This window comes from Octopus bimaculoides, chromosome 11 (genome assembly GCF_046866305.1).
Source record: "Octopus bimaculoides isolate indiv1 chromosome 11, ASM4686630v1, whole genome shotgun sequence".
Lineage (NCBI taxonomy): Eukaryota > Metazoa > Mollusca > Cephalopoda > Octopoda > Octopodidae > Octopus > Octopus bimaculoides.
This window is the reverse complement of record NC_142938.1, coordinates 7,544,135-7,557,742: the sequence shown is the minus strand read 5'-3', so window position 1 is coordinate 7,557,742 and position 13,608 is coordinate 7,544,135. Positions and strand designations below refer to the sequence as shown.

The following is a 13,608-nucleotide window of genomic DNA, read 5'->3' as shown; positions in this document are numbered from 1 at the left end:
GCTGTGTGGTGAGAATAAGCCATAAGGGTCGGGGTTCAGCCTCACTGAAAGAAGCCCATCGTGTGTGTTTGTGTGTTTTACCGTTTCCTTGCCTTGACTTTGCATGAAAGGTGCAAATAAGGGTCACTACCATGCATGCAGTATCCTTCATTTGCAAACTTCTGTGAAAACATGTCTGGCCATAGGGAAATATTATCTTACTTGGAAAAAGGTGAGGGTTGGCAACAGGAAGAGCATCCAGCTGTAGAAAATTTACCTCAATAAATTCAGTCTGACCCATGCAAGCATGGAAAATCATCATCATCATCATCATCATTTAACATCTGTTTTCCATGCTGGCATGGGTTGGATGGCTTGACAGAAACTGGCAAGGCCAGGGGTCGTACCAGGTTCCATTGTCTCTTGGTTTGGTTTCTAAGGCTGGATTCCCTTCCTAATACCAAACACTCCATAACATTTCAGAACATTTGGTATTTTTTCTCTTTTATTTGCAGTCAAATCAAGAATTTGTCTGGGATTATATTTGGGAAACTCTAATGGTCGAGTGCCAGCCATCTGTTCGCAATATGCTTGACTGGTTGGCACTGTGCTTGATTCTAAAATTTCCTTCTTATGTTTCTCAAATATGGAAACAGTATCAGACGGTAAGTAGCAGAAAGGATTTAATACAAGAAATTATATATTTCTATATAAAAATGTCCAAATTTTATGAGTCTTTGTAAAAAATCTGTGTTGCAATGAATGTCATTGTGTCAGTTACTGTATCCTGTAATCTGTGTTTTAAAGCTTAAAAATGAGATAAAGCTGCCAAATTTGTATCTTCAGTAAATCTCTTCCTCTATGAATAAATAACAAAACATTAGCAGACGTAAAAGGTATCCAGCTGTAAAAACTATGCCTAAGCAGACATCGAGGCTCAATTCATTCTTTGGAAACATTGGATCCTGTCGAACTGTTCAACCCGTGTCAGCATGGAACATCATCATCATCATCATTTAACGTCTGCTTTCCATGCTGGCATGGGTTGGATGCTTTGACTGAGGACTGGCAAGCCAGTGGGCTGCACCGATGTTAAATGCTGATAATTAACAGAAGAGATATATTTGCTGGAGTTGCACTTGAAGTTGTTCATAATAAGTGGTTAATTGCAGAAGTGAAGACTTTCTTAGCCGATAGTGTTCTACATTGTAAAAATTAATTTTGGTTGAATGGATAGGCTTTGAGAAGGGAGTTATACGACTGGCCATTGTTTCAAAACACAAAAATAGAGCCACTGACTTTTATTGTGTCAAAGAAACTTTATGAGACATTAACGAAGCTCTAACCAGGGTTCAGCTGCTGACCTTGTCATAGATAGGGGCCAGTGGTGAAAGTGGATTGGCTAGTAACGCCTCATATGTTGAAGATAAATACTTAAGAAAGTAGAAAAGAGTCTCAAAGAAGATGAATAAATGAAAACATGAACTGTTTTGATGGCATATATATTAGTCTTGTATAATGGCTAACCTGGGAATCTCTTTTAGTACTGAAAGCAGTGAAATGTTCTCCTGCTTTGCAAGCTAGTTTGCCTTAACACCATCTTTCATTCCCCGTTTGAGAGTGGCAAAACAAATACCATGAATATGTAGTGACACTCCTTTTCTCTTTATAAAAATCTGTGACAGCAATGGTGGTGTCTTAGCTGGGGTTGAACATCCTACTTGCCACAGTTAGACTTGTTCCAAATGAATGTACATATTTGCATGCACTTCATGTAGATACTTATTGAGCTAAAGTTTAGTTTCCAGTTATAATTATGTAATTTCTAGTTCTGTATATTATAAATTTACTGTAAAAAAAAAATCTTGTTTCATTTATTCTTTGCTGTTGTTGCTTTCAGTTAGCAGAAACCAGTAGCATGTGTACTTGTTCCTTGCTGAAGATTTTGTCTCATATTGGACCTCGGTTGGAGTCAGAACTTGAACAGGTTCTTTGTTATCCTAATTCATATATTATTTGCTTTATGTTTCATATCAATCAAAACAACTGCTGTTTCCATGTAATTTTGAATATTGGATTACTATTGCGTAGCGAATGCTGCAGAGTAGATACGACCTCTCAGCGAATTAAGTTTCAGTTCTTTGTTGTGTCTTGTTTCATTTTGGCTGATGTTGTCAACTGAAATGACTTGAAGGGCAAGAACAAAAACGGTCCTTTTCCCTGAAGCCATTAGTGCTAATCCCTTATTTATGCACTGTTGAGCAGAAAATATGGTATTTAATGTTGAACTTTGTTCATTTCATCTGTGGAGGAGACATACACAGTTGAAATTTCATAATTCTAGTGAGTCAAATACTGAATTACACAAAATGTCTGACTGTTGAAAAATAATTTCTCATTCTTTTGCAAACAACCAGGAATCTTAATTATAAAGTTCCATCTTATTAAATGTAGAACATGCTATATAAGCTACAAAAAACATTGTTTTTATCATTTCATGTTTCAGAAAAACGAATGCAAAATACAAAAGAAAGTTTTAATTACTGTATATTAAAATTCAAAATATAAACCTAAAATTCATATATTAAACATACAGTTTAATTCTTCATTAAAACATAAACCTTAGAGAACTGGATTAGATAGCTCATCCTGTAATTGACTTCTTGGTTCTGTTTGTAGCTATTTATGTCTTGCCATAGACAACTATATTTTGTATGGTTTATCACTTTAGTCTATTTACGAGGACATGCTGAAAAGTTCCTGGCCTTGGGTAAAATAAAATGCTTATGATTTTATTCAACATATTCCCCTCTCAAATTCACACACTTCTGTTTTTCTAAGCCCCGTAAAAGAACTCAGAAGGTTGTGCTTCTAACCAGGCCTTTCATGATACCCTTAAAGCCAGGAACTTTCCAGCACCTCTTTCATATAATCAACTTTGCTATCTTTTTGTTCTTTAATTATTAGTTTTATTTTGAAGCCATTAACATTATTTTCCTTGTTTATAGACAAAGTTCTATGAGTCTGCCTTTCTGCATTTAATGCCGTTGTGTACGAATCATCACTTCAACACACGAATTTATGCTCATGCCACAAGTTGTAAAATGTTGAAACAATGCGAATCCCTTCAACTGAATCATACCATAAGTAAATTTTCTCTTTTGGAAGGATGTCTTCAATTCACTGATGACAGGTAAGGGAAGTATTCAGATCAAAATACTGATACAATTTACCTCTTAGCATTTACTTCTTTCAGTTATTGGCTTATGGCCATGCTGGGGCACTGCCTTGAAGGGTTTAGTCAAACAAATCAACCCTAGTACTCGTTTTTGAGTCTGGTTTATTCCATTGGTCTCTTTGCTAAACCACAAAGTTATGGGACATAGACAAACTAGCATCAGTCTGTCAAGCAGTGGGGGAGGGCTCACAAGGCATTGGTCAACATTGTAGGATAGGTGTGCAAGGCTGGATCCAGCCTCTCACACCTATCCTACAATGTCATTCTAAAAATAAGCAATTACATCATTGAAATCTGAAAGCTATGAGATAATGCATGATTTATTTAAAACAATGTGAATTAATGAGCTTTACTTTTAACAGAATAATCTGAATGCTGAAGGGTTAATAATAATCGTTATTGAACAGAATTTTCCTTAGTTTCAAAATTAGTTGAAACAAAAGCAGTATATTTCAATAGAAAACATTTGCAAAAAGGTTGATGTCTTTTTTTCTCTTTCCTTGCCGTCATTTACTTGAAATGGTTGTTGTCACCTCTCACATGTGATGTGAGCAGAGAATATAAAAAAATGTCTTTTTATTTTGTGAGGTTTAACCACTGTTAATGGCAGGCCTTTGAGGAATTGACATACATTAGAGGTTCTAAACACAGATTCTTCAGCGATATGATAACATCCTGAATATAAAAGTAACATTGTTTTCATGTTGTCATGAATTGTGCTCATTGTGCAAACCAGCTACTTTGAACATTGTTAATCCCCTTGTAAAGTAATTTGACTCTTGCTGGTAACCTGGTTAGGGTTAGGGTTACCTGAAAGTAATTTGATTACCTGTGTGGGGTGATCACTTACCCTTCCTCTCTAGCAATCTTTTTATTTATATCATTTTCTCTTCACGCTTTCTGATTTTCTACTTAAGAAGTCTGTGTATATATATATCTTTTATCTTTTATTTGTTTCAATCATTGGAATGTGGCCATGCTGGAGTACTACCTTGAAGGGTTTAGTTCAAGCCTGGCCAACTCGAATTACATTGCAGGCCACTTTCATCACAAAGTTTTTTGAGGGCCACTTGAATACTGACAGAATTGAAAGCATTTTATTTTCTCATGCTACTATTAAAATAATGAATGAATGATCGTTGATTCAACATGAAATATTATTTTTAATTTTTGATAAAATTTTTTAAATGTTTGTTTAAATAAACCCATTTCAAGAAAGTATCAAGCGGGCCGCTAGATATAAGTCTATGGGCCGCATATGGCTCGTAGGCCTCAGATTGGCCAGCCCTGGTTTAGTCAAACAAATTGATCCTGGTACTTATCTTTTAAAGCCTGGTACTTGTTCTATTAGTCTTCTTTACTGAACTGCTAAGTTATAGGGATGTCAAACAAACCAATATCAATTATCAGGTGCTGCTAGGGACAACACAAACACAAAGATGCGCATACATGCACACACACAAACTTTCACAAAGTTTCTGTCTACCAAATTCACTCATGGGGCATTGGTTAAACCAAGACTATAGTAGAATACTCTTGCCCATGGTGCCCTGCTGTGGGACTGAACCTGAAACCATGTGGCTGCAAAGCAAGCTTCATAACCACACAGCCATGTCCTTGTCTATATATATTTTCTAGAAAGAATGAAAGCACTTATTTACTAATGCATTTTTAGTTCACTTTTTTAAACTTTTTGCTTTTCACTTCTTATTCCAGTAATGCAACGAAGAACACAATAAAGCTAATGGAATCTTATTTTATGGCAGTGTTTGATCCAATCAGAGATTTTAGCATTGAAGTAAGTGTATAAGTAATGTTTGAATGTATTATGGCATCGAACTGGCCGAATCGTTAACATGCTGAGCAAAATGCTTTGCGGCATTCTATCTGTCTTTATGTTCTGAGTTCTTACCTGGATGAAAGGCAAAGTTGACCTTTGCGGAATTTGAACTCAAAACGTAAAGATGGATTAACGATTCTGCCAGCTCACCACTTTACATGATTGGTGTAAAAGAGTATCATTCATTTCCAATATTTTGCAAAAAAAAAAAAATCTGGCCATGGGAAAAAATATTTACCAGGAAACAGCTGAGGGTTGGTGACAGAAAGAGCATCCGGCCATAGAAAATTCACCTCAACAAATTCATTGGACCCTTGCAAGTTTGGAAAAGTGGATGTTAAAATGATGATGAAAATGATATTTTGTCATATTTGATGAACATTTTTCATTCTCTTTGTAGACTATATTTCATCTTTTACCTAAGCTGACTGGATTAAATGAGGAAGAATGGATTTTACCACAAATGTTCAGTCAAACAGATCCTGCTTGGTCTGATCCTACAGAAAGCAAAGCAAGGCTACTACCTCTCTATAATGAAGACAGAGCTTTGAGCCAGTGCAAGTCAGAACCCTGGAAAGTGAAAATTTCTCGTATGTATTCTTATTTTTTTATTTTCTACTTTTCACTCAATATACTATGGCCATGCTTGACAATCGATGCTGGTGTGTTTATGTCCCCCGTAACTTAGAAGTTCGGCAAAAGAAACCGATAGAATAAATACTTGGCTTACAAAGAATAAGTTCTGGGGGGTTGATTCGTTCAACTAAAGGCGGTGCTCCAGCATGGCTGCAGTCAAATGACTGAGGCAAATAAAAGAGTAAATTATTTGTTATGAGATCACAAAGACATATTTTAATTAAATTAATTTTCTTCAAATCTGGAATGGTAATGTTTTCATTTAGAATATTTCTCTTTTAAAAGATGCCCCTGTGTTGCCAAATGAGGAATCATCTACAGAAGGCCTAGATTTTCAGAAGAAAATAATGCCTTGGCGATTAATGACCCCAGATGTTTTAAATGAGGAACAGCAAGATTTCTTAGAAAAGAAGACCAATGTAAGCCAGTTGGTATTGGTAACCTCACTTATCAACAAAGTTCCAAATTTAGGAGGTAAAGATTTTGGGTTTTTTTTTTGATTATTTATTTATGCCATTGGTATTTTGTTCCAACTCTTTACATTCTGAGCTCAATTCCTGCTGGGGTCAACTTTTGATAACATAAAGTATTTGTCCTGTATTGAGATCTCTATCAGGATAAGATACCAATCTATTGCAAGTAGCATTCCCTGAAGATATGGTAAATATTCACCAATGCCCTTCCTAATGCCAACCATTTTATAGAGTGGAGTGGGTGCTTTTTATGTGGTACCAGCATGGGTGCTTTATATGTGGCCAGTGCCACATATAAATCACTGGTGCTGGCGCCACATAAAAAGCACCCAGTATACTCTGTAGAGTGGTTGGTGTTAGGAAGGGCATCCATTTGTAGAAACCATGCCAAAACAGACAATTTGAACCTGGCCAGCTCTTGCCAAACCATCCAACCCATGCCAGCATGGAAAACAAATGTTAAATGATGATGATGATGATAGATGTACTAAAGTTCATAAAAAGAAGTCTACTTCTCAAATGTACAAAGAAATACTTGCAGTGTATTTGAACCTGAGTTCTGTGTATTGGTATTCTCAATAACTTATTCACTTGTCTGTTTTACTTATTTGGAGATTTTGTTTAATGGAAGCAAAAGTTAATGTTTTAAGAATACATTTGCTTTTCTGTATGTCTGTTAGGTCTTTGTCGAACAGCTGAGGTGTTTGGTATATCAGAATTTGTGATAGGAAGTTTGAGACATCTTGTTGATAAGAATTTCCAGTCTTTAAGTGTTACTGCTGAAAAATGGATACCAATGAAAGAGGTAGGTAACTTTAAGAAGTATATTATTTTTATTATTTTTTATGCTTCAGAAAATAGTTGCAGCCATGGCTTTCTGGTAAGAACTGGTTCTGGGTTTAGTCCCACCTTGGACAAGTGTTTGTGGGTCAACCAAAGCCCTGTAAGTGGATTTGGCAGATGGAAACTGAGAGAAAAGCCCAGCGTATAAATGTGTGTGTGCATACACGTTCTGGTGTTGGTTTGTTTGTGTTCCTGTAACTTGGCTATTTGACAAAAGAGACCAAAACAGTAAATGCCCCGTTTGAAAAGATATAATTACTGGAATTAATTCTTTTGATTAAAAAATCCCTTCAATGTGGTGCTCCAGCATGGCCACCACCTAATGACTGAAGCATGTAAAAGATAAAAGAAGCAGTGTTTGTTTCCAGTTCACTGCATAACCATGTCTGGGCTGTTTATTGTTCGAGAGAGTGGGAGGTTATTACTTTGCTTGGAAAGAGATGAGGGTTGGCACCTGGAAGTGCATCTAGGTCGACTTTGTTTTTCATCCTTTCGGGGTCGATAAATTAAGTACCAGTTGTGTACTGGGGTCGATCTAATTGACTGGCCCCCCCTCTCCAAAATTTCGAGCCTTTTGCCTAGAGTAAAAAAAAAATATGGTACTTCAGACTCTTTGAACTCATACTAGTCATTGGAAAATAAATGTTGGCTGTGTGGTAAGTATCTTGCTTACCAACCACATGGTTCTGGGTTCAGTCCCACTGCGTGGCACCTTGGGCAAGTGTCTTCTACTATAGTCTCGGGCCGACCAAAGCCTTGTGAGTGGATTTGGTAGACGGAAACTGAAAGAAGCCCGTCATATATATGTATATATATATATATGTATATGTTTGTGTGTCTGTGTTTGTCCCCCCAACATCACTTGACAACCGATGCTGGTGTGTTTACATCCCCGTAACTTAGCGGTTCGGCAAAAGAGACTGATAGAATAAGTACTAGGCTTACAAAGAATGAGTCCTGGGGTCGATTTGCTCGAATAAAGGCGGTGCTCCAGCATGGCCGCAGTCAAATGACTGAAACAAGTAAAAGAGAGAGAGAGAGCAATAATTATAGTGGTGAAGGTGGGGATGTTGATGACTTCAATGAAAATGATAATGGCAAAAGGGAAGGAAATGTATTTTTAAAATAAGTTAAAAGGAAAAAAAATGATTTTGTTATAATTTCTTTTATTCTTGTTATTTCCTGGAATTTTTGTGTTTTGCATTTAATTCAAATACTTTTTCTTCAATTAATTTGTGTATTTCATTTAAATTTAAATTGTTGTTTTCTTAGGTTCCAGCTGATCAACTGCAGAATTTCCTCTTTGAAAAGCAGCGTGAAGGGTTTACCTTGGTTGGCGCTGAGCAAACTGCCAACAGTGTTTCTCTGCAGCATTATCAAATGGCAGAGAAAACTGTTCTGATTTTGGGGTTAGTTTCCCTTTTCTTTTTCTTGTCATTGTTTCTCTCATAAGCAACGCCTTGGATTAGATTGCTTAGGTTCAATCCACTGATGGACAAAGGCTTCAGCATGTTCTCCCTACCAACTATGATCTGCTGTGGAGGTCATGAATTTAACTTTGATATCATACTGGTTTGACGAGCCTGCTCTGCTATATTGGCTCAACATGGCAGAGTGGTGCATTTTCTCTTTTTGTACTCTCACCCAGGAGTAATTAAATTGATTACATCGACTCCCCCAGTGCACAACTGGTACTTACTTTATTCTTTCCTACTCTAGGCACAAGGCACAAAATTTTGGGGGAGGGGTAGGCCAGTCAATTAGATCGACTCCAGTACACAACTGGTACTTAATTTATTGACCCTGAAAGGATGAAAGGCAAAGTCAACCTCGGTGGAATTTGAACTCAGAATGTAAAGACAGACGAAATACCGGTAAGCATTTGGTGGTGGTGATAAGCACAGATTCCAAGCCATACACCTGTAGACATATGGTGGCACTCCGTCAGTTACGATGATGAAGGTTCCGGTTGATCCAATCAATGGAACAGCCTGCTCATGAAATTAATGTGTAAGTGGCTGAGCACTCCACAGACACGTGTACCCTTAACATAGTTCTCAGGGAGAATCAGCATGACACAGGGTGTGACAAGGCTGGTCCTTTTGAATTACAGGTACAACAGAAACAGGAAGAAAGTGTGAGAGAACTTTGTGGTGAAAGAGTACAGCAGGGTTCACCACCATCCCCTGCCGGAGCCTCGTGGAGCTTTAGGTGTTTTCGCTCAATAAACATTCACAATGCTTGGTCTGGGAAATGAAACTGCGATCCTATGACCGCGAGTCCGCTGCCCTAACGACTGGGCCATTGCAACTCCACTGTAGACATATATGTCTACACTATATGGAAGCCAGTCTCACACACACACACATGTGATGGGCTTCCACACAGTTTCCATCTACCAAATTCACTCACAGGGTGTTGGCTGGCCAGGGACTATAGTAAAAGACACTTGCCCAAGGTGCCGCACAGTGGGACTGAACCTGAAACCACATGGTTGTAAAGCAAGCTTCTTAACCACACAGCTATGTCTAATGCAATGTTTTGTTTGTTTTTTAGAAATGAACGCGAAGGCATTCCAGCTAACCTAATCCCCCTCTTGGATGTGTGTGTTGAGATTCCACAACAAGGAATTGTCCGTTCTCTCAATGTTCACGTAAGCGGAGCAATACTGATGTGGGAATATACACGTCAACTTTACAGCTCAGGTGTCATTAACTGAACATGGAGATCCATTGATGCAGATGAATTCAATATCCATTGATATCCAGATGTAAATTATTAATAAAATTGCTGATTATATTGAAAGAGAATAAATTTTTCTGTATTTATTTATTTCATCAAATATTCAGTTGAATTGCCAAATATTTCTTTGTATTGATAAACATTCATTTGTATTTACGTCCATGTTACTTGTGGTCATACTCCCAAAACATCTTCACCACCATCCTCTCTCTCTTTCTGTCTCTGTCTGTCTGTCTGTCTGTCTGTGTCTGTCTGTCTGTCTATCTATCTATCTATCTATCTATCTTCTAAATGGGATAGCCATTGTTCCTCCTCTACAATAAAACACCTGTTTCTGTCTCTCTCTCTCATATTTTAACACCTGATCACCTGAAACAAAACCACTTCCCTCAATACTACTCCTCACTTAGTAGAGGTGTTTTGTCTTGTAAGTTACTTGGTGACCTCACTGGTGCTGGTACCACATAGAAAGCACCCAGTACACTCTGTAAAGTGGTTAGCAATAGGAAAGGCATACAGTTCTATATTTAAGAGATGAGGAATTATGTACATTATTTACATTATTCACATTTGACTGATATTTGTTAACACAATGCTTTTACATGTTACCTGCACAGGAGCCAGTCCGTTGGCCCTGGCAACAACCACGCTTGAATGTTGTTTTTCATGTGCTACCAGCACATGTGCCGGTAAGGCGACGCTGGCAACGATCACGCTCGAAAGGTGCTTTTCATGTGCCACTGGCATGGGAGCCAATCTGTGGCCCTAGCAACGATCACGCTTGGATGTGCTTTTAACGTTCCACTGGCACGACTGCCAATCAGGCGGTACTGTCATCGGCCACATCAGCAATTTTGATTTGTTTTCACTTGCCTCAATAGGTCTTCGCAAGCAAAGTTCATTGTCCAATGAATGAGGGGTACTCATAAGTGGGCCGGTTACACCCCACGTTCAGATGTTCCCCATTTTTTAAAACTCCTTTTAATCATCACATTATATTTCTGATTTCATCTTAATTCATTTGCAAGTTTCCTTTACTTGAATAATTTTTTTCTAATATTTTGCTGTTATATAATGTCATTTATTAATATATATTTTTTTCTTTTTTCTTTTCATTTCTTTGTAATTATGCACAAACTCAATAATTTTATTTTTATTTTCTACTTACTTATATTTCTTATCTCTTATCTTCAGTGTGAAATTATGTCACAGTGCTCTTTGTCATTTAAATAGTGAGTGTGAGAAACCACAAGTACACTAACACTGAAGTAACAAACACTTGTCTGTCTATAAATGTGAACACTATATATATATATATATATATATATATATATATACCTTCTCAAATTAACTGTAACAGTTTGATGGTAGATCTATATTTTAACTAAAAGACATTGTTAAATCAGGAAATGGAACCAGCGTTTTAGTGAATTTTTTTCAAGACATAGGGATTATATTTCTAAGTATAGAGTAGAATATCAGGTTCACCCAGGAGAAGTGTAATGCAATATGAAGGTGAAATAGTATTATGTGCTATCATGTATCTTTGGTAACATGAGAGAAATGGCGAATAAACATGGCTGGTTGGAAGCTGGTTGTAGTCATATAACTGGAACTAAATGAAAGTAAACTGAGAATGAAACCTTATGTACGAATACCACTATATGCTTCATACAATGAAATTGTTGTTCCATCTTTATAACAACTGCCAAATATTGCTTTCAAAAAAAGAAAAAAACAAGCAATAAATGTTTTAAGGCCATTTTTTAAATCACCAAATTTCTGTATAATCAAAATTTATGGTGTATTTTGCAACAGCAAACGAGGAGCCACTTCCCTCCACCATCATCATTGAAAGAGCTGATGCAGGTTTTACTAGTGGCTCAGAAAGAAAAAATAAAAAGCTCAGAATCTGTAAGAATCAGTTCCTTGACAGATCAAAGCTGCGATTGATGCCAAAGGTAGACTAACTTCAAATTAAATAATAAAACTTTCATCTGACGTGGTGTTTCCATTATTTTGTCTATCAAATCCTTTATTCTACTTATTTGGTAAGACCTAAGTCTTACCAAATAAGTGACCAGTAAAAAAACAAGAAAAGAAATAGAGGAAATATAGTGATGCTGGTAATAAATATGAACAACAGCACTGAAGGAAAGCACCTCAAGGGTGTATTCTATGTACTAAATACCAATGTTTTGACGATGTGATTGTTTATTTTTAGAATAACATTGTAAAATAGGTGTGAGAGGCCAGATCTGGCCAGTTTGAACATAAAACAGGTAGAATATTTGGGCCAGATATGACCAGTTTAAATACTAAAGGGTTAAAGGTTTGGAATTACAAACAAAACGATTGTTAACTTCTATTGATATTTCCAGATATAAAGAATTTTTTTTTTTTTTAATCTCACAAAATCACAAGTATACATATTAATGTAATCCTTCTTTTAAAATAGTGTAACAATACTTTAATAACAAAGATGATAAAAATAGAATTCTTTTGTAAGTAACACAGATTATATCAAGACTGGTTTCTTTAATTGTTTAAAACATTTTCACAGGCTTTCTAAACTGATCTGCTTGTTATATACACATAATCACCAGTATTTCTACAATTCAGAATATCTTGATTTTCCTTACAGCAGGGATAATGTTTAGAGATGCTGGGACAGGTACAAAATTTACTTTTATAGCTTGACACAGCTCAGGATGTTTGTGATTGATGTGAAAGTCAATGCCCAAATTTAAAAGTTAACTTTAGCCCTTTAGCATTTAAACGAGCCAGATCTGGCCTAAATATTTTAGCTGTTTTGTGTTTAAACTGACCAGATCTGATCTCCCACACCACTCCTACAATGTAATTAAAAAAATATACAATCACATCATTGGAATTTCAAAGCTATAAGATATTGCATGATTAATTCAAAACAATATGAACAAGAGCACTCAGAGAGTGCAAACCTCTGCCAAGGCAACACCAATGTCTTCTCAACGATTAGCCAGAGAGGATTTTTAAAATGAGAATATCTGAAATAAACTAGACTGCTCTCACAAACGAAGATACGAAAATGATTGAAACCATTCAAAAGAATAAAAAAATTATGATCAAGGTGCAGGTTTGACTTTGTACACAAGTGCAGGCATGGCTGTGTGGTCAGAAACATGGTTCTGGGTTCAGTCCCACTGCATGGCACCTTGGGAAAGTGTCTTCCACTATAGCCTCAGACCAACCAAAGCCTTGTGAGTGGATTTGGAAGGCAGAAACTGAAAGAAGCCTGTCGTATATATATATATATATATATATACGGTTGTCAAGCGATGGTGGGGGGACAAACACAGACACACAAACATACACACATGCATATATATATATATATATATTACATATTTGTGTATATGTTTGCGTGTCTGTGTTTGCCCCCCCCCCCCCCGCTTGACAACCTATGTTGGTGTGTTTATGTCCCTGTAACTTAGCAGCTCAGCAAAAGAGATCGATAGAATAATTAGAACCAGGCTTGCAAAGAATAAGTCCTGGGGTTGATTTGTTTGCCTAAAAGCAGTGCTCCAGCATGGCTGCAGTCAAATGACTGAAAATGAGAAAGAGTGCAACCGCCTAACCAATTGGCTATGTACCTCCACATCCTTCCCTTCAAAATGCAAAGAAAGAAAGAATGACCACAAATATCTGTTGTGTCTGAAATTCAAGGGGGCTCCACAAGAAAACACTGCTAGCATGTCTGGTGACAGCACTACTGCTACACACTGAAATACCCTAAACCACATCCCCTCAAAAAGGGCTACCTGGCTGTCTTCCCCATTTTGTCTATACTCCTCAACTGCAACAACTTTTACTCC

The 13,608-nt window shown here is 36.9% G+C and overlaps 1 protein-coding gene across 2 annotated transcripts in view; it reads left to right on the top strand.

Annotated features, from left to right (window-relative positions):
* Window positions 1–9,823, top strand: part of LOC106874871 (tRNA (guanosine(18)-2'-O)-methyltransferase TARBP1) — a 29,894-nt gene extending 20,071 nt beyond the window's left edge. For both annotated transcript variants that reach the window (XM_089359351.1, XM_089359352.1), the window contains 9 exons: window positions 495–644; window positions 1,880–1,966; window positions 2,988–3,172; window positions 4,934–5,015; window positions 5,458–5,647; window positions 5,979–6,167; window positions 6,847–6,971; window positions 8,282–8,418; window positions 9,566–9,823. In XM_089359351.1, the coding sequence (XP_089215477.1) occupies window positions 495–644; window positions 1,880–1,966; window positions 2,988–3,172; window positions 4,934–5,015; window positions 5,458–5,647; window positions 5,979–6,167; window positions 6,847–6,971; window positions 8,282–8,418; window positions 9,566–9,728 (1,308 nt within the window). In that variant the 3' untranslated portion in view covers window positions 9,729–9,823. The remainder of the gene's footprint in view (window positions 1–494; window positions 645–1,879; window positions 1,967–2,987; window positions 3,173–4,933; window positions 5,016–5,457; window positions 5,648–5,978; window positions 6,168–6,846; window positions 6,972–8,281; window positions 8,419–9,565) is intronic.
* The last annotated feature ends 3,785 nt before the right edge of the window (window positions 9,824–13,608 follow it).